The sequence below is a fragment of the Podarcis muralis genome, chromosome 5 (genome assembly GCF_964188315.1).
Source record: "Podarcis muralis chromosome 5, rPodMur119.hap1.1, whole genome shotgun sequence".
In the NCBI taxonomy this organism is placed as follows: domain Eukaryota; kingdom Metazoa; phylum Chordata; class Lepidosauria; order Squamata; family Lacertidae; genus Podarcis; species Podarcis muralis.
The window spans coordinates 50,172,232-50,193,457 of record NC_135659.1 but is presented as its reverse complement, the minus strand read 5'-3'; the positions used below and the strand labels follow the sequence as shown (position 1 = coordinate 50,193,457).

The following is a 21,226-nucleotide window of genomic DNA, read 5'->3' as shown; positions in this document are numbered from 1 at the left end:
CTCCCCCTGTGTGCACCCTGCCTTCTCCCCAGATTTATTCTGGAAGGGTGGGGAAATGCCTGGGGGGTGTGGGAGAAGGAGAGAATGTGATGTTGTGCAATAAGAAATCCTTGCACTGATGCAACCTCTACAAAGCACTACTTTGGATTCAACTTTAATTTTCTTAAATTATCTGCCTCAGTGTATTCTTGTTTTAGCATGGCAAAAACTAAATAATACAGACAGAATATGTTATTAAAATGCACAGAATTACAACTCTCATTATGTGCTGTGGAGGAAGCATCTATATTCTAACATGTGCTTTAAAAGAGACTCTGTACCTTACAATTTTTTTTAATGGACAGATTGTGAACTTACAGGCAGTGGTGTATTTATGGTCTGTGTGCCCTTTGTTATGGCCCTATTTGTTTACCTAAATAAGTGTGACTATATCTGAAAATATGATGGAACTAAATATATAAGAGTGAGTTAATACCCCCCCCCCCCAATTTTATTAACTTATATTATTGAACAGTATTTTTATTTCTAATTAATTATATACATATTTAAAGGAACGAATGAAAATTCAAAGCTTTTGATAAAATATTCATAGATTTTAAATCCTCCTGAGATATAGTAGAAGCTAAACAATTATTTACTCTTCTAAGGGTGCAGGCAATATTCTATTCTGTCTAGGAATGACTTATACTAAGTGGTTTAAATTGAGCAGGGGTAGACATAATTCAGAATTGTGAGCTTCAGAAATAAATGTCATCAGCATGCACAGAGTGTTTCTGCCTTCCCAAAGAGGTATCTCTGTTTACATTTAATAAGCAGATTTCACAGTTTAAGTCTGAAATATAAATTTATTGGGTTGTATTCAATGCTAGTCCTACTCAAAGTAGACCAGTTTAAATTGGTGAACATGACTGACTTAGGTCCATTGATTTAAATGAGTCTACTCTGAGTAGGAGTAGCATTGGATAGAACCCTCCATTGCTAGTCAGCCACATGATACATGGAATCACTGCCATTATTTTACCAAAATGGGAAGGAAACCCTCCAGAGGCAAGTGGCTGTAGCATTAACAGATATTAATCACTGTAATGTTATGAAATCCATTAGTGTCTTCTGTGTTCTACTTCACCACAGCCTAGAGTCTAGGTTTTACACAAAAAGAGTTACAAGGCACACTGCTCTCATTGTTGGCCACCAAATACTTGTTCTGGTATGTCATTGAAGAAAGCCTGCCTGCCTGCCTTTTCTCTTGTCTTCCCTTCTCTTTTAGCATAATTATGCTATCAGTTTAATTCTGTCAACTTTTAATGAGGGTGAATTGCTACAGGTCCCTGGTGTATACGTACTGTAATAGATTTAGATTTCACTTGGAAAGTAGGTAGGCATTTTAGTGCCACTTTTACCTTCCTTTTCCTTTCTGAATATATTTGAAATGCCTAGTGCTCATGACAGTTGACATTGTCATATGGGGCATTTGATTGATGGAAGTTGTAATGTTTTTAGTATGGTGGTGGCAGGGGGGACATAGCTCATGTCAGTTGTTCTTATTTGGGATAAGAGTTAAGCTTGTTATGTCAAATTGATTTCCCTAGAGAAACGTGTGGCAGCCACTGGTGGTGGTATCAGAGAACATGTCTATATACAGTGGATTTAAAAGAGTCCATGATACTTATCTACTACACCTATAGGTATCTGCACTGGTGTCTGTTATCATCTAGGCTGCTTTCTGTTATGCAGTGTTCTATGCATGCCTTAGTTGCTTATTTGTCATGAAATCAGTCTACTACTTCGTGCTGTACAGCTGCAGTATTTGTAAGCGTGTGTGCTGTCCCTTTGGCTGAAATATGCTATATGATATGTTTTTAAATTCCCTTTAACCTTTATTGCCCATTTATAATATGAATGGATGTTTACTGTTTTCTCTAAAATGGTAGGGTACTAACTGGATTTGTTTACTGCTTTTTATGAATCTATCTTAATGAATTTATGGCAAGAATATATTTATAGTATAATGTGACTGTGATTGTACCTTGCTTCTAATAAGGTTGCTGGTGTGAAATTAGCATGAAAATACCTTGGAATTCTAACTTTGTTTCCCTTAATGGGTTCTAGTTACAGTTTTTTTTGGTTTTTTCTAAATCGAGCAAGTAGAATATTTTGCTATTAGAAAGTAGATTGAAACCTTTCTTGTAGTAAACACAGGGAATTTGATGCAGACCATTCTCACCAGAGTGTTGCTCGGCCAACAATCCTGCTGGTGGAGAACACAAGGAGCTGGTTTTTGCAGATTCCTGTCCCAGTGGCCTTCAGGGCCACCTCACACGCTCTTCCAGAGTGTATGGGGGGCCCCATTGGAACAGTTTGGGAGCCTTCTCCACCAACAGGATTCCTCTGCTAGGTTAAAAGCCTGCCATGGACGGAAGAATCCTTTTCTGTATATAGAAGGTGAAGTCTGGATCCAACCCATGAAATTTTATGAATCTAGAGATTTCTTGAAAAGTCTTTGCAGATCATAGCTTGTCTGTGAGTGATGAGGGAACAGTTTTTAAAAAGTGTCTAATTAAGCAATAAATATGACATCTTTCAAATTAAGGAAATTTGGCCATAATTTGTCTTGCAATAATAACTTTAACATTTTATGGCTGCAGCCCTGAGCATTTTTCTTAGGAAGTAAGTTGCACTGAACTTAGGACTTCTCCTTCTGAGTAAACAACCAAGATAAGTCTGAAGTTATATATCAAGAAGTTAGTGCATAAGTAATTTACTCATCAAAATTTATCCTGTTCTCTTTTGTCTTTTGTTTCAGAATCTTGCAGCGGAACCAATTTCTTTGCGCTGCAGGAAGCTTAGTAACCCTGATATAGCTGGTTCAGCTGGCAAAAGTAAGATCCATCGTCAACTGAGTCAAGATGACTGCAAGCTTCAGAGAGGTAGTTTGGCCAGCTCATTGTCAGGTAAAGTTTTGTGCAATTCATCAAATTGCTTAGAGGTTTCTTCACAGTTAAGCAAATTAATGGTACAGAGAAGTTCAAACTGTATATTTACCTGGGCAAGAATTTCTTTGTTTTGGTTGTGGGTAAAGATTGTTAAAAATGTATTATCTAAGGCTGTTGCATAAAAAGTATTTTTGATCGCTCTGTGTGAAAAATATTGTATAATGAACTAATGAGCCACCAAGTGAAGAAGGTTTTGCTTTGCTTTTTTCATTAAAGGAAAGCAGCTGCTTCCTTTATCCACTAGTATGCACAGCGGAGTGGGCCAGGCAGCATGGCAGCCATCTGGAGAATCATCCAATTTGGTCCGCATGAGGAACCAGTCATTGGGACAGTCTGCTCCTTCACTTACAGCTGGATTGGTAAGTTTTGATGCACTTTACAATTTCATTAGCAAAGTTTTGTTTTTTGTTTTTGTTTTTAAGAAGAGGATGACTTACTTTTATATCTGTCACCATTTTGATTGTTCTTCTCATCTTTTCATTATCAAATTTATACTTGATTTATATATATCTTGTGTTGCTACCCATGGACTAGCCCCAAGAATCCCAAGAGTGGTCAGTCCGCTCTCAGCCATGAAGCTCATTGGTTGACCTTGGGCCAATCGCTGTCTCTTAGCCTGACATACTTCACAGAATTGCTGTGAAGTCAGAATGGGGGGGGGGGGACCATGTATGCTACCTTGAATTCCTGGATGTAACATGGAATATAAATTAAATCAATAAAATAAACTGCTTTTGTAGGATGGGGCTTGTAGGGATGAACAACCTCCATACCAGATGCAGATTACATTTTACAATCATTGTCCTTAGACACCCGTTGGATCTTGGAAGAATTGGTCTGGTCCTCACATTAAATCTGGATTAGACTCTTGGGCAGTCCAGGATTTAAGAGGCCTATACTTTTGTGCAAGGCGGTGGCAATAGTCTGGCCATTTTGCAGTGAATAATGCCCTCCCTGGCATGCCTCTTCCCACTTCTTTCTTTCTTTTTAATATACAACCTCTAAGTGCAGCTTACAACAATTAAAACTGTAAAATACAATAATATTTCAGATATAAAATATAAAGAAAATAGATATAAGTACAGCACATGAAACAGGAATCATTTTCAAAAGAAAATTATCCAGTAAAACACAAGCTTGTCCAAACAGTAAAATAAAAGCTTTGCCATAGGGTAAAACACTATAAGAGAGGGGGCAAAGAGAGGGGGCGAAGAGCTCCGTCTAAGAGCATGTCATTCACATGGATGTGTTCACAACATGAATGATATTTTTGTGATGGCTAGACTTCATGGAAAATTTAGGTTTGAGACAGCAATTAGACTGATTTGTGAGGCTAGTTTTGCCCTGGTGTGTAATATTATGTGCACCAGGTTTGCTTGCCTAATTATGATAGAAACAATATTGGTGCTGCTGCAGACTCCGAAAGGACCTGTTTGGAACAGGTTTAATTTTGGTGGACCCACTAGCATGCTGGAAAATAGGAGTTTGCTGACACTTATTTATGCGCTCATGATGCATTCTGTTAAATAATGCATGTCTCACTGGTGGCTATTAAACTTAATGATAATAATTTTGGGAATTTAGGTATGATTTAGCCATTTAAGATAGGTAAATTGACAGTAACAGTATAAGGGGCTGTACTTCTTGGAACACTGGATGGACTAGTGTTAAATAATTGGGGGCTATAAGGAAGAATCAAACATTGCATGAACGGACTTCTGCTTTTTCAGTGAGTCTTCAAATCCTCTTGTATCCTAATTCTCTGGATCATATTTGGAGGGGGTGCAGTTGGAAGGGAAGTTCCATTGTGCTTGTGGAAGTTGTTTTGTGTGCACAATGATTTAGTGCTAAAAATGTATGCATAGCACAGGATACAATTCCGGCACATTTAATGCTTTTGAAAACAGGTTGAGTTTAATTCTTATGAAAAATGTTGCGTACTCTCAGTTCTTTTAAAAACATTTTTCACCTATATGCATTATTAAAAGACATTTTAAAGTATGAACATGGCAATTCACCACAAGTTGTCGATTATGCTATGGTGCCATCTACTGGGGGAGATTGCCAATTTAAAGTCCAAAGACTGAAGAACATCAGAATGTTTGTCATAGAATCATTCTGAGGGTCATCTAATCCAACCCCCTGCAGTGCAGGAATCTCGGCTAGATCATACATGAGAGAGCCATGCAACCTCTGCTTAAAATCCTTCAAGGAAGGAGAGTCCACCACCTTTTGCGGGTGCCTGCTCGACTGTCAAACAGCTCTTCCTGTCAGAAAGAAAGAGGAAATGCAGTGGCGAAGGAGAGAAACATACTTTCACTTGCTAAGTTTATTTTAAAATTCCTCTTCTGTCCTTCTTAATGACTTGGGCTGATAAGCAGTTAAAAACTGGAATGCTTAGATAATATTAAATTGATTTTGGGTGGGCTGCCTGTTTTATTATTTCCTTATAATATATAATTCTATATCTTCTAATATATAATTTGAGTACCTATGTGTTTTATTAGAACGGGCACCCCCAACCTTCGGCCCTCCAGATGTTTTGGACTACAATTCCAATAATCCCTGACCACTGGTCCTGTTAGCTAGGGATCATGGGAGTTGTAGGCCAAAACATCTGGAGGGCCGCAGTTTGGGTATTAGAAGCTGCCTTGAATAGTTTATTCTCAAAGTTCTTACAGTTTTTCTATTTTGTTCTGCTTATTATCAGTGTGAGCCTTGGACTGGCTCTGCTGGTGTGCCCACACAGCCACAATCTCACTGCAGCCCTGCCCACACAGCATCTCAGTCAGCAACAATGTCATTAGTGTTGTGGGAGAAGCAGTGTGCCACTAGCTGCTGCTGCTGAGTTGACCTTACTGTGAGGATGGTACAAAGGACAAAAGGTGGTCATGTATGTGCTGTATGAGGTTGTGGGTTACAGCCAGCATCTTGACTTATGCCTGGAAAATAATAGGGAGGTGGCAGAGCCTGTAGGGCATCGGTGGTGTGTGATCTCTCTATGATAAATTTTCACAAGGAAAATGTGAAATCCGAAGCTTCCAGACAACTGAGGACAGTCCTATCCTTGAGATTCTGAAAGGGTGAATGACAGTCTAATTAAGTCTTGGTTGAATAGAAAGGATTCCATCACTTGCATTGGGAGTCCCTTTCATTTTAATAAGGAATATTTTTCCTTCGTTGCAAATTATTTTTCCTGCCTTGTAAACTACCCTGTAGGCTTTTTGTTTTCTACTAAACTCTAACAAAGCAGCTGAGGGAAATAATGGGGTATCAGACCTAGTGTGCAGTCCACCACTGAACAGTGTTTGTCTTGGCCATAGTGGGGTGACTGTGGTCTGTACAAAATCCTCTGACTTGTTCGTTTTCCTTCTTTAATATTTCTATTGCATGCTTTTTTCACATGAAACCTTAACATAATAAAGACCCATTTATTTCTCACCTATTTGAAATTGCGAAATTGCACGCATTCCACTTAACCAATGCCCTTAGCATCAGCTAAAACTGGCCACTTCACAAGCCAGGAACATGGCAACCACACAATTTGATTTTACGGTTTCCCTCACTCTTTTTTATAACATTTCAAAGCAAAAATGAAATCAAATTCCTTGGTTCTGGGAGGAAGAAACCTGTGTGAAAGGCAACATTTGTTCCCTTTGTATATAATGGTGAGCTGTGGTAAGAAACAAACCTTGACTTACTGAGATCAAACAGCATTTGGTACATACTGCTCAAATCACACCTACCCTGCTTCTCCCATTTCCGAGTTAGGAGGAAACAAACCACAGCACTCGCTAAGTGTTACCTATGAACCAGTGCTTGTGGCTTGTTTCTCTCCTAACAAATCAGAAGCTAAAGCCAAGATTTTGAAATTGAGGAGATTTTCTGGTCATGTAAACATTGGCTTTGAGTTAGAGAGACGCTGGTTTTGATCACCTAGTTGACAATCTGGGTTCGGCTTTCTTAAGTCACTAGGTTTTGAATGCAGCAAGACCTTTCATTAAAGAAAGTCACTTTCTCAGCGTGGGCAAACCTTGCAGCTTCTTCAATAGGTAATGTACAAGGTGATATTCCCCATTGCTTAATTTAAAATGAACTTGCTTTGAAAGTTTTAGGAAGTGATGGCTGTAACTACAAGCTCCCAAATACCTTCAGTTTCTCCTTCCACACTCCACCCTGTTTCTCTTAAGAAGTGCTAACTAGTGGTGGCAGAGAATTCACCCTCAATCCCATAGGTGGTGCTTTATGACCTCGACCCAGATATCTTATTGACAGCTTTGTATGGATATATGTTTGTTGAGAATCAGAGTAAAGGTAAAGGTAAAGGTACCCCTGCCCGTACGGGCCAGTCTTGACAGACTCTAGGGTTGTGCGCCCATCTCACTCAAGAGGCCGGGGGCCAGCGCTGTCCGGAGACACTTCCGGGTCACGTGGCCAGCGTGACATCGCTGCTCTGGCGAGCCAGAGCCGCACACTGAAACGCCGTTTACCTTCCCGCTAGTAAGCGGTCCCTATTTATCTACTTGCACCCGGGGGTGCTTTCGAACTGCTAGGTTGGCAGGCGGAGGATCAGAGTAGGTCACCTGAATTACCAGGTGAAAATACCTCTATTCTGTTGTACTTCTCTTCTGTTGAGATATAATACAGTGGAACCTCTACTCACGACCACAGTCCATTCCACAGGCCTGTCCTTATAGCGAAACAGGTCGCTGGGAGAGGCACCGTTGTGCTCAGGTGCAGGCGGTGATTGACCGTTTCTGCGCAGGTGCGAACAGCGGCAAATCCGCCGGTTACTTCCGGGTTTGCCGTGGTTACAGCTTGAAAGCCAGTGTGGTGTAGTGGTTAAGAGTGATAGACTTGTAATCTGGGGAACCGGGTTTGTGTCTCCACTCCTCCACATGCAGCTGCTGGGTGACCTTGGGCTAGTCACACTTCTCTGAAGTCTCTCAGACACACAGAGTGTTTGTTGTGGGAGAGGAAGGGAAAGGAGAATGTTAGCCACTCTGAGACTCCTTCGGGTAGTGATAAAGTGGGATATCAAATCCAAACTCTTCTTGAAATGTCCGCGAGTGGAGGTGGTTGTAAGTAGAGGTTCTACTGTAGAGGTTTCTTATATCATGTTGCCTGTCCTGTCCTGGCAAGAATATTTTTTTTTAATATGGCGGGTTCTTTGACCTTCTCTTAGTACTTACCTGGTATTCCCAGATTATATAAGAATGTTCAAAGTTAATTGAAACTTCTGTTAGTAATTCAATTGCTTCTCCTTCAAGAAGCTGTAAGAATTGAGAATGCTTGTCTTAGAGGCGCTTAAGGTGAGCTGTATTCCACACCATGTTAAGCCTTTTCAGAGGGTGATATGTGTTGGGAAAAGAATATCATGACTCATCTAAATATAGCTTAAATCGACTTACTGTGACTATAGTTCTTTGATGCACAGTTACTTCTTTAAAAAGCAAAACTACAACCATCCTGGTTCAAAATGTTGTCCAGTTGTATCCCAGCATAGACAATCACCTGCTCCTTGATTGAAACTATCATGCAAAATGATGGTTAGGTATCTTTAGAGTTACTCTATGCATAGTGTTTCTATGCATAGAGAACAAACACAACTGCAAAATAAACAGTAGATAGTAGATGGTTCAATATTAAAATTTTCATATTCAGCACAGGGCAGTTGTTGCTATATGACAAAATAATTAAAATTAACTTACAATAAAATGCTGGCTATTAGTTCTAATAAAACACAGTCTCAGCAGACAGATTGTAAAGCTTGTACTCCAGATAGATAGATAGATAGATAGATAGATAGATAGATAGATAGATGGGGGTAACAGACAATTTGAGGGAAACTGGATAAGGAGGCAGTATTCTCAACTCTATGTTTTAAGGCACAACTGCATCTCTGGTAGAAATATTTGAGCCAAATTTGCTGTTTTACAAGGACATCCTCAGCTCTTTGTGATGAGCAATGGTTATGGAAGGGTAATTATCTTGAGTACAAAAAAAGTAAATTACTCTTCAATGCCTTTTAGTACAAATGTTTAAAATGAATATACTTTAAGAGGCGATTCTGCACGCAATTATTTGTATGATGATAATTATAGGGAAGATAATTATGCACAGTAGCAGGCTATACCCAGAGTGTGGCAGTAGCTGATAGTTTATTATTCTGTGTTAACTAGTAAATAGCTCTGGAAGGAATAGTAATTTGCAGGAGGCATCCACCTTGTATACACATGCAGAATGCTTGTACATTCGGTTGATTATTAAGCAGTTAGATTTGGTGAAAGATGTTATGTTGGCACACATTCCATTTAGCACAGTATTCATCACTGCCTTGTTTTGTGGTAGAAATGTTAACTTCTTTTGCAAAAAGTTGTTTTGTCTTTAAATAAGCTTCTCTCGTTTCTGGATGTCCTCAACAGCTAACGTGAAATTTCTAAAAGAACTTGAATGCTTGCCATATATTTTGAAGCGTGTCAGGTTAGGGGCTACTCAACCAAATGTAAATGCATGGAACTTGCCTTATGATAATTGGTAGTCATCTGCTGTCAGCTGGAATGATTGCAGTTCTCATTATCCTCAAATGCTGTGTTTTTTGTTTTTTTATCCAAGAGCTTGTTGAATTGATTTTGGCACGCAGACTCTGCTTTCTTTCTGACAGCAGCCCTATTGTGAGTGTAAAGTGAGAAACTGCTGGAGAGTGCTTGGCAAGCATGATTCTTATTATTCTAACTTGAAAGTATTTCATAAAGGAGGATTCAGAATGTTAGGTCAGTGGGTTGCAATCCGTCCCCTCAAAGCGTGAGTATCTTGTGAGCCTGATTTCAGCTTGCTCTTTTTTTATATTGGAAGCTTTAATCTTTCGCCCTTGATGTCCTGTTGAACAGCTTTTTTAAAAGAGCCTATTCCACTCCTGACATTCTGGTTTGCTGTGTTAGAGAAATTCAATATTCTTTTTGCTATTCTGAAGAATTAACATGGAAACATCAGGAAGCACTTCGGAAAAGTTAAGGTCCCTGTTGACTCTTAAATTCCTTCTTTCTCTAAAACGAGTTCTAACTTATGTAAGTAATATAAAATGAACTGATTCTGCATTGCTAGTTTCTGAGGCCTAATTCAAATTTTAGGGCACTTGCCCTTGAACTCGTTGTTGACCAAATATGTGGACCAAATATCAGTTGGGGAATTTCGTTTTGGGTGTGCAACAGTGCTTTCCTATGCATATTAGTGTTCACTGGGGCTTACTCCCCTAGTAGGTGTATTTAAGATTGCAACCAAATAAAAATAACTTTTGGAACTCAAAATTTATTAGTAGTTTTAGTGGACCTCAATAGATTTAGATTAGTATAACTCATTGCTGTGTTTAGTTCTGAAAAGTACAGTGGTACCTCGGGTTAAGTCCTTAATTCGTTCTGGAGGTCTGTTCTTAACCTGAAACTGTTCTTAACCTGAAGCACCACTTTAGCTAATGGGGCCTCCTGCTGCCGCCGCGCCGCCGGAGCACGATTTCTGTTCTCATCCTGAAGCAAAGTTCTTAACCTGAAGCACTATTTCTGGGTTAGCGGAGTCTGTAACCTGAAGCGTCTGTAACCCGAGGTACCACTGTACAGTGATATTTTATTACTAAGTCACAATAGCCTTCTTCAAGCATCCATAGAATCAAAAACCTTCAAGGAAGGAGAGTTCACTACCTTCCAAGGGATGGTTGTGAGGATAAAAGCAATAGGTTTGGATTTCTTAGCCTGAGAGCACTTACATTCATTCAAAGCATTCATACTCTGCACTTCATTTGGAAGGATTCCTAGAGCAGCTTACAGATTATTAAAAACAATACAGTTCCTTTCTCTCAGACTTACATCTGAACAGAAATGACACAAAAGGAAAAGGGGATGGGGAAGAAAGAGGGAAATATGGGCATCAAATTTTTGATGTTACAATGTTTTTATAATGATCAGCTTGTGGGCTGCTCATAGTTCCACTCCTTTCAAAAACAGGTTTTCGTGGTTCCTGAGAAATAGAACAGTGACCTTTAACTTTCCAGGAAATGGCTGTAATGCAGCCATACATGGCAGATCTTACAGAGTTGGGGTTTGACCTCCTAGGCCCAGAGGTGTAGGAAAGGGGAGTGGGGGGCGGGGGCGGGGGGGCGATCCGCCCCAGGTGCCATCATGGAGCGGGGTGACAAATTATCAAGGGACAATTACTGCCCTACTAGGGCAGTTCATAAAAAACTTTTTTTTTGAAAACGCCTGCTCCAAAGGTCTTAACTTACTACACTAGGGATTATATAGCTATATATGAAATTTCATGCATATCAGTTAATATATTGTCCCTCCTCCACAAAAATAGCTGTTTACTTGCCCGTTTTCCTATGTCGTGAAGACTGAAATTTCAATTCAGTGGAGCAGGGTCAAAATTTATCTTTTTCCCCACCTCCAGGGAAAAACAGAAGACTGATGGCCATTGGTCAGGGATGGTCTAGTTGAGATTCCTGCTTTGCCCCAGGGGTTGGGCTAGATGACCCTCAGGGGTCCCTTCCAACTCTACAATTCTCTAATGCAGGCTTGTGCAGAGTTTTAAGTACAAGTTGGATGCAAGGGGTGCATCCCATCTTATGCACCATCGGCTCGGGAATAAGTCCCACTATTCATGATGAGCCTAGGTTGCTGCTGTGCAGTCCTGTTTTTTAAATAAATGTTTTCCTTTTCAGATAATACAGAGCATGGTGAAATTACAGTAAATAAAACCTCCCCGTCAGTAGTTTCAAGCACTACTACAGGTTCCACATAATATCTGTACTGCATTGTTTACTGTAATAGCACCTGCACTTTGGAACTCCCCGCCTATTGCAACAAAGCACCTGCCTTTGCTAGACTGTTTTCGGGCACCTGCTAAAAGCATTCTTCTTTAGGCAAACATGTTGTTGTTGTTGTTGTTGTTGTTTAGTCGTTTAGTCGTGTCCGACTCTTCGTGACCCCATGGACCAGAGCACGCCAGGCACCTCTGTCCTCCACTACCTCCCGCATTAGGCAAACATACCTAGATGTTTTGGAAGTTGAAGTAATTTTAATCTTAATATTTTAGCTTTTTAATGTTTTAAAGTAGGATTGTTAATTTTTCTTGATTTTACTGCTGTGGTGTTTTGTTTTGTTTTTGTTTTTTGCTTGGGTAAACCGCTTTGCAGGTTTTTTGAAATAAATTTTATTAAATACACAAACAATAAATATTGTATAAATAAAATAACACAAGCCAAAACACAATCCATTCTGTAGATTTAAGTAGCTGTCCATAGTCGCCTACTTGTTATCAGAGGCCCAGCATCCACATTCCTGTGTAAGAAAATATGAAATAACGTAAAACCATTTTTGCAGGCAAATAAAAAACAAAAAAAACCCCAATGTGTGTGTGTTGGGGGGGGGTATGACAAGAAATTCTCCGCACCGGTTACCACCTGACCTTCCTATGCCTCTGCCTAGGCCTAGCTGGAATCTGCTAGTTTCTTGCTAGTTGCACTCTGTCAGATAGGCTCAAGGGAGCCCATTGCCAACATCCCCACCCCACCCCAAGCATATGTTGTTGTTTTTAAAGCACAGTTCCTGCCCTGTATTCCCTTTCCTATAGTGAGATGAAAATTTCTTGTCAGTGGAGCATTTTTTTGTTAAGATATCAAATGATGCAATTATAAATGAATACCCTTTTCACTAGAGCTGCAGCTGTGCCGTTGAATCCTGGGTCTTTACTTGGAAGTAAGTCCCACTCTATTTAATGGGGCCATACTCCTAGGCAAGTGTGCATAAGATTGCAGCTTTAGTTGATTACGGCTGAATGCAGAATGAAAGCTAAATATATTCTTCCATTTTTGGTAGTATTTATTTTTTCCTGATGCTATAAAAATCTTTAAAAGCAGCTGTCCTTTCCCCCTCTGAAAAATATGCCTAAATACATTTCTGCTGAAATCTTTGATTCTTGTGCAAATTTAATCAGTACACTGATGTAGTCTTCAGTCCTTAAACAGGAGTAAGCATCTTTGAACTGTATAGTTTTACTTTTGAGTAAACATACATAGGATTGCAATAATTCTTTGATTATTTTTTTCTTAAATTGTAGTGCTAGTTTGCTGTCTTTTAAGTATACCCTAGTATACAATTTGCAGGCCCAGCAATCCAGAATAAAAAGCCATTGTCTGAAGCGGGTTTGCAGACCATTATTTGATGTGATGTCTGAATTGACAGACCATAGTTATAACATTTGCTTAGCATCCAGACACCGAGTTGAGATTATGGAACAGAATGCTGTGAGAACTCTGCTTGGTATTTTCAGACCTCTTGAAAGTTGTTAAAGATTTAGCAAATGCTGCCAGTGCAGCCTATATGCTACTTAAGGCTGCCGCCCTATACTTATACCAAAATCAGGGGGGCTTTCGTCTGAGTGGACATGTATAGGACTGCACTGTTAATATATATTTATAGGTACAGTCATACCTCGGGTTACAGACACTTCAGGTTGTGGGCTTTCGGGTTGCGCACTGTGCCAAACCCGGAAGTACCAGAACGGTTTACTTCCGGGTTTCAGCTCTCACGCATGCGCAGAAGCACTAAATCGCACTTTTCGCATGTGCAGAAGTGCCGAATCACGACCCGCACGTATGCAGACGCGGCGCTGCGGGTTGCAAACGTGCCTCCCGCATAGATCATGTTCGCAACCCCAGTGTCCACTGTATTTAGTTATGCCTTAGGATCTCTGCCATTATTGAATAATGCTGAGCATTTTCAGCTAGCTCTTAAGATTAAAGATCAATATTAGCTGAAAATTGACAGCACTGCCAATTTGGTAATTACCTGACTACTTTTAACTTTCAGATTTTTTTTGTTTTCATGAAACTCTGCCAAGAAGCTTTCAAATGTATTCCCCCCCCCCCACCTGCCTCAGCAAAAAATAATCAGTTGCTTTACTTTAAGCTTCATACTGAATAAATGTGGAATAAGGTCTGGTATATTCTTAAACAAATTAATATTTATATTAAATTAATATTTATATTATATTATAGCTTTATTTTGTTTGTCTTGACAGTTCTTGCTTCAAATATTTTATCAAAATGGTTTTGAATTACACATTGCATTCAAAATGTGCAGGAAACAAAATGACAGGTTTCTTATATGTTTTGGAAATAAATAAAATGGAACATACACTTTTTAAAAAAAATGTCAGTGCTGACTGAGTTCATTGCATGCAATGACATCTCGGAATACCATTTTTTATCATTCAACTAAGCCGCTATATGGACAGTGTGTTCGATTCAATTTGTTCATGTTTGGTGTAGGAATACAGAAAAAAAGAACATGGGAAGATATAATAACTTAAAGAGGAATTCAGTGTTGTGGTCTTATGATTATTCTGTCAGTGCAAACATTTCTGCTTGCCAGATGAAACAATCTCTTCTCTCACCAGAGCTTATTTGGGTGGGGAGCTGGGAAGGGGCGGGGGACAGCAGGACTTGTTGTGCTGACTGTGTTTAGTTGAATTCTTTTAGCTCCTTACATTGGATTTTAAAATTTTGTATTTTTGCAGTGCTGGCAGAATTTTGGAATTGATTAGCGGACACAGAACATATTAGTACAACTCACAGTGTGAAGGACACATTGGCAGTTTGCAGTGAGCTGGAGGCCACAGTTCATTTGCATAAGTTATTAATGTAATTGGGAAAGTTACAGCATGCTGGGATTTGTCACAAATCCTCTCTTGCCAGCAGAATCTTTAAGACAGCTGGAGTGATCAAGTCCTTGTACTACTATCTGCATATGTTCAACAAAGCAAGAATCAGTACCTATAAAGCAAAATGTTGATTTTAAATAATAAAAAACCAAGCATTTTCTTCAAGCTTCTCTGACTAGAAATGTTGCTAAAGTTCTCTAAGGAAAAATATTAAATCTTGTTTTTTTCATCATTTTGCAGGTAAATACTGCCCTAATGTACTGTTGGCACTTTGCAGCAATGTGTCACTGTGTAAATAATATTTTAATTTTGTAGCATATGTGCCTATACACAATGTCTAATTTTTAAATGGAAAAAATGAAAATCTTTACCACAACACATCCCTTTGCTTTTCAAAATCCTCTGTAGACAGAATCATAAAGTTGTAATCAGAGGAGATGTACCAAATGATTGCATTTCCTGTTCAGTTGCCCTTTGAGTCTTAATTGATCATTTGGGAACCGCTGCTTTTATTTTGATTTGACACACAACTTGTAGTACTTAGGTCAGCGTAGAGCTTTGCCTGTCACTTGTGAACATTTGTTGGGCTAGTGTCCTATCAGCAGGACTGTTTCTAACATAGGAACAAAGGTGTGTGTATACGCATGTAGACATATCACAAGTTCCATGTTCTTTCTAACAGCTTATTTATTTATTTTACCTTTTCCAATCCCACTTAGTTCTCCAAAGAGACTCTAGGCTGCTAAGAAGCAGTAATGAAAACAGAATAAAACAAGCATAATCCGTTAAAAAAAAAATCTAGTATACACTCAGATTAATAAATTAACAATAACCAACCAGCTTAACAGTTCCAGCAGCACAGAAATAACGTAGAACTGAGGCAGCAAAAATAACATTATTAACTGAAGGCTCCCCCCACCCCCCAAAGCCAGGTCTACACCAACTACCTGCTGGACCCTTGTTGGCAAGGAATTCCGTAGGGTTGGTGTCACAGCAGAAAAGACACTACTCCTAGTTGGCACCAGCCTTGCTTCTTGATGTCAAGGGATTTGAAGCAGGGCCCCAGATAATGATTGGAGTGTGCACAGAGGACATACAGGAAAAGGCAGCTCCTGTGCTGCCACGCCCAAGCCATTAAGGGCTTTAATGGATAGTACAAAAGCAGTCAGAGGAGGTACAACTGTGGAGGTGTACAGTGGGTGTGGACTGACTTTTGACCAGCTTGTAGCTGTGCTTGGGCTTTAACTACAGGTTACAGCAGGATGACAAACATGTTCAAATGTGTAGGTCGTGCTGAATGCCTGTGAAGCAGGAGTATGATTTGAAACAGAGAATGGAGGGCTGCTGGAGCGGTTGCTGAACTCTTTCTTTCCACACCCAATCCCTGTTCCTTCCCAACCTGTTCCTCCCCAGCCGTTTCCCCTTTTGATGGAACTTCAAAAATGGGGGGGGGGGGACTGCTTTGTGGGGAGGGTGGAAGTTCAGATGACATAATCCACTTGTTCAGCACTGTCAATTGTTCCTATCCCATTCCCCAGCTTTGTTGGATTTTCTGTTTCATTTGCCTTTGAGATAGCTGAGATGTGACTTGCTGCTGCCTCAGCATGGATGTCTGCATATTTGGATGCCCACTATTGCTATAGATGTTGATCCTAGGCAGTTTGAGTTGCAAAAGATGTGAGGTAATCCATTCTTGGATAAGCAAGTTTTACTTTATAATAGAGCATAATAACATAAGAGCAGCCAAAGGCCTGGTTCAGCATCCTGAACCAATGTGACCATCCACATGCCTGTGGGCAGCCGGCAACAGCCCTCTTCCAGCTTGTGTTCCCCAGCAACTGGTACTCAGAGGCACGGTGCTTCTGATGCTGCAGATGCTGCCTTGGCCATCATGACTAGTAACCATTGATAGACTTATTGGATTTCATCTAATCTCATTTTAAAGCTGTCCAAGTTTGTTACCATCACCACATCTTGCGATAGCAGATTCCATAGTTTAATTGTGCACTGTGTGTAGAAGTGCCTTCCTTTTTCTGTCCTGAATCGTCCAACAATCAGCTTCATTGGATGGCTCCAAGCTCTCTAGTATCATGTTCTCCCCCTGCGTTTCTAGACTAAAATCCCCATGTGTCCCAGACCCAAACCCACAATCAGTTTTGTTGCGTGTTTCTGCACCTATTCAATCTATTATATAAGATAATAGTCCTTCATGGCACATGTTTTTTTCCTTGCATCTCCAGTTAAAAGGATCTGGGCAAGCAGGATTGGGAAATGTTTCTCTTTCTGGGATCCTGGGGAGTTCCTCCAATCAATGTAGGTTTTAATGGACTTTTGTGGATCATAGGTCGATCTTTAATACAATTTTAATATATTATAATCCTGAATGTTACAAATCTTCTTGAATCTGAATTCTCAGTTCTATGTAGAACAGCTTTTACATTTTGTGTGTCTGACCCTGATAAGATAGTGGCCTAATTGTAATAACATAACAGCCTGGTCATGTATGAATTTGGTTACAGCAAGGAGACACTTACATTTTTTCTTTAGGATGTTTTGGGTCCATAGTAAGGAAAAACCAGCCTAAACACCTGTGATTTATTGATTTGCTTTACAGTACTAAATCTGTTAAATTACTATTCTACAAGCTGAAAAAATACCATTATCTAATTGGCTTTTGGTTAGGATGATGCTGATTTCTAGGTCAACGTAAAACACATGAGCATTTAAATTGGTGAGGAGCAGCTGTTCTAGAGTCCCTTTCCACATTGCCTAGCTTTAAGGATAAATATGTCACATTTTAAATTATGATAGGCTTGATAATTGAGCTTTACCTTGTTACATATACTGATGTGCAGTGCTTTGTCTGTGAGACAGATTGTTCTATCATGGTAGCAGAAATATCCATATAGACATTGATTTGATTTTTCCAGACCATTTGGCTCTAAGATGTTAATCAGAGTGGGAAGGAATGATACTCTTGAAAGCAGAATGTTCATTTAACAATATGTTTTTTTAAGTTCTTAAACACACCTGTAGTAGTATTAAAGATGTTTCTAATCATATACTGTTAAAAATATTAATGCAAAAATATTGTTCTTAATAGCTCCAAAAAGAACATTCAGGTTTTGTACTTAATAGCTGTACCATCTCTTGGCTGCAGAGAAGGAATTCTGTGGATTGAACCCTACTTGTTTCAATTAGCACATTTTGCTACCTGCCAGTTATAGGTACCCTCAGGTGCCTTTTCACTTGCTACATCATTTGTCTATCTGCTGTTCCTTATTATTGATTTCTAACTCCCATCATTTATAAATTTTAAGCAGTGAATGTTACAAAGCGTCTTTTGCAGTCTTTCTTCCCTTTGTTAGGAAGATGAGAGTATTTCATTCAGTCACTTAATATCTTATTCTATGTTTGTGTAACAAACTTCTGTTTTGTTTTACTTTATTATTATTCTGCATATTAATAACCACAGTCTGTATGCTGTTTGCTTACAATAGTAGTTGTATTTTATGTATTATTTATTCTCACATATATATTCTTCCCTTCACCACATGGTCCCAGAGTGTGGTACATATAAAATAATACAACCTAAAATGCAACATGTAAGGTCCTTAAAATAAAAAAGAGTAGGCACATGAGTTACAGTACATAGTTTGTTTACCTAGGAGGAAATAGAGGTGTCAAAACAAGCCCTAAGGCTGCTGCTGGAGAAAAGAGAAAATTGTAATTTTATGTAGTTAAAGAATTTTACTCCGCTGGAAAGGGTTTCCAGCATAGGCTATAAATACGAGAGTCCCTGCACTCTGGTTTACTATCTGAGAAAAATACAGCACAAAAGGAAAAAGGACTTTGGAGGGAGGAGACAAAAAACAAACCCAGGCCCTAGTTACAAAGTTGAGCTATTGTTAACACAATGAAGGAGTTTGGATTCTTCTCCCTCTAGTATTCAGTGATGGTAGCTGGGGGGAGGGGCTCTTTCATGAAGCTGTATCCATGCATGATGGAGATTGCCTGACCCCTGCCTCTCTGCAACCATCCTCCCGGAAGATTTCAGTGCTTCCACACTTTGTGTTAAAGAAGGAACTGTTATTAATGGACTTGATTTTATGGTAGGGAGGGTGGTCACAAATAGCAGATTGCAAGCTTGGCTGAAGAGTTCTTTTCTATGAGCTATGGGGCAAAGTTGCATTGAATACAGATCTTTAATTTGCTAGTAGAAACTGAATAAATTGTTTGTGGGTTACCTAGATCAGAAGCTCAGGCTAAGGAAGGAGCGTGCCCAAGAAATACTCTGGACATTTTTTTCACATGGGCATGTTTGATTTTGTGTCCATGCAGATACAAAGCAACTTGAGTTGTTGGTCACTGCCTATTGATTTGGGAAGCATTTGTTGATATTAAGGTCTAGATGGACTGAATTAACATTAAAGGTCTATGGTAAAGGTCTACATTAGTATAGGAAGAGAATAACAGGTAAACCTCCAGAACCTAAACGAAGTTGATTTTCTTCAAACAAACTATATTCAGCATTAACCACAGTGTCTCAGTTTGGGAAACACACAAACTGTATTGATGCAAATGTGGAAGCAAAGATTTCCAGACTCTTGGCAACATGGGGGAGGAGCATGGGAATCTACTCTAAGATACCATATTTACTTGAATCTAATGCTCACCTTTTTTGGCCAAATTGCAAAAATTAAGGTGCGCATTAGATTTGATGGTGCATTACTCGAGTAAATATGGTACATTTGGTCTCAGAGGCCTGCCTCCATATACTCTCTGGAACAAGAGCTCTTGTTGCAAAAGTTCCCTCTCTGGTTGCAATAAGTGTCTGATCCTGAGGCCAGCTGAAGTGATACTGAGCTAGAATGGGAGAAAGGAATATGTGTCTGCTAGTCACTAGGTAACAAATCTATGGCAAAGTGAAAGTTTTTATTAAAGTTACAGGTAGGTTACAGCCATGTTGGTCTGCCATAGTCGAAGTGTGCATGCACACGGAAGCTCGTACCAATGACAAACTTAGCTGGTCTCTAGGGTGCTACTGGAAGGATTTTTTTTTTATTTTTTTTATTGAAGAACTTCAGAGATGGAGAGAGTGGGTTCTGGGAGAAAGACGCATGGATGGTGTTGCTAACCTTCTTGCCCAGTATCTGTGTTTTTGACAGTTGTGTGGCAGATAACCAGAGTAGCAGCCCTGGTGGTTCCCATGGCTCCATCTTGATCCTGGATATGCCTTCATAAATGTAATTAAGTTTGTAGAGTTGTAGGAGACTATCTGGAGCAAGTAGGTTGGTAATGCCACAGGGGAACAGCTGGGAGCACTTTGATTACTGTCGCTGTTCATGCTGTGAGCCTCTCTTGTGGTCTTTTTAAAGAACTGGGCATGTGGAAGGTCCTGTACTTTACACTTGTTGAAGAGTTGTCTGTGGAAAGCAAAAACACAGAGTAATAGTTCTGTATGAGAATTTTTACATTCACATTGGCTCAAAATGTATGTTTTGTTTAGAATAGGATAGATTTTGGTCTACCCTAGGGAATACCCTCTTGTTAGCAGGGATATATAGGCAACTATAATGTAGCAGTTTAGAGGCCTTGGCTGATACAGGGTTGTATCCAACTAAGTTCTACTCAGAATAAACCCATTGAAATTAATGGACCTGAGATAATCATGCCCATTAAGTTTAATGGGTCTACTCTGAGTAGGACTAGCACTGGATACAACCCATAATCTGTACTATAAAGCTTGTTGATCAACGCATAAGGCGTATGTGAAGGAAAAGGAAGCGACTAGAGGAAACCTTACATTTCTAACCCTGTGCTCTGAATAAATGAAAATTAGTGATTTTGTGAAAACTTCTGTTTAACTTTTATGCTTGCTTTATATCAGCACATGGCTAGTTGAAAAATATTGTCTTCCATATTTTGTTTTTAGAGGCTGTGCACTGCAGACCCTCTTGACATTTGAAGCTTGTAGACATGATAATAGCTTTGATGGCTGCAGTTTTCCTCATCCAGATGTAAGAAAAAACATTGACTTAGGATAGTATTGGAACATAGAGTGCAGTTTCAGCTGCAGCTTTGCCATTTACTAAAAGCCTTGTGAGCCATTTTGACAGTGCTCGGAAATTATGGAACCTTAAGTCTTCAAATGGCTCATCTTTAGGAGTAGAAAGTAGATAACATCAATATATTTGTTCTCTGCAGCACTATGATGTTGTCTTTTTGTATTCTGGCAAAGCACCCCCCCCCCCCCCAATTCTGTAAAATAGTTTTGACTAGTTTTTGCAATACAAGCTATCTAGTACTAAGAAATCTATATTGGTTAGCTAAGAAAATTAGAGGCTTTCATTATGAGATACCACTTTTCTTTGCAGAGTTGTTTATATATATTTCTCATGTACTGGCTTTTCAAAGTGTAACTAGCAATGATACTGAATTTGTGAAGAATGCCCTTGTGTTTGAGACCAATACATACCAAGCAAGGTCATATTTCTGACTACAAGTCTTCTTATACA

General features: G+C 39.4%; 1 protein-coding gene across 5 annotated transcripts in view; it reads left to right on the top strand.

Moving 5' to 3' along the window:
• The window catches only part of MAST2 (microtubule associated serine/threonine kinase 2), a 172,939-nt gene that overhangs the window by 34,518 nt on the left and 117,195 nt on the right, over nucleotides 1–21,226 (top strand). For all 5 annotated transcript variants that reach the window (XM_028733609.2, XM_028733614.2, XM_028733611.2 and 2 more), the window contains 2 exons: nucleotides 2,804–2,951; nucleotides 3,210–3,352. In XM_028733609.2, coding sequence (XP_028589442.2) covers nucleotides 2,804–2,951; nucleotides 3,210–3,352 — 291 coding nt within the window. The remainder of the gene's footprint in view (nucleotides 1–2,803; nucleotides 2,952–3,209; nucleotides 3,353–21,226) is intronic.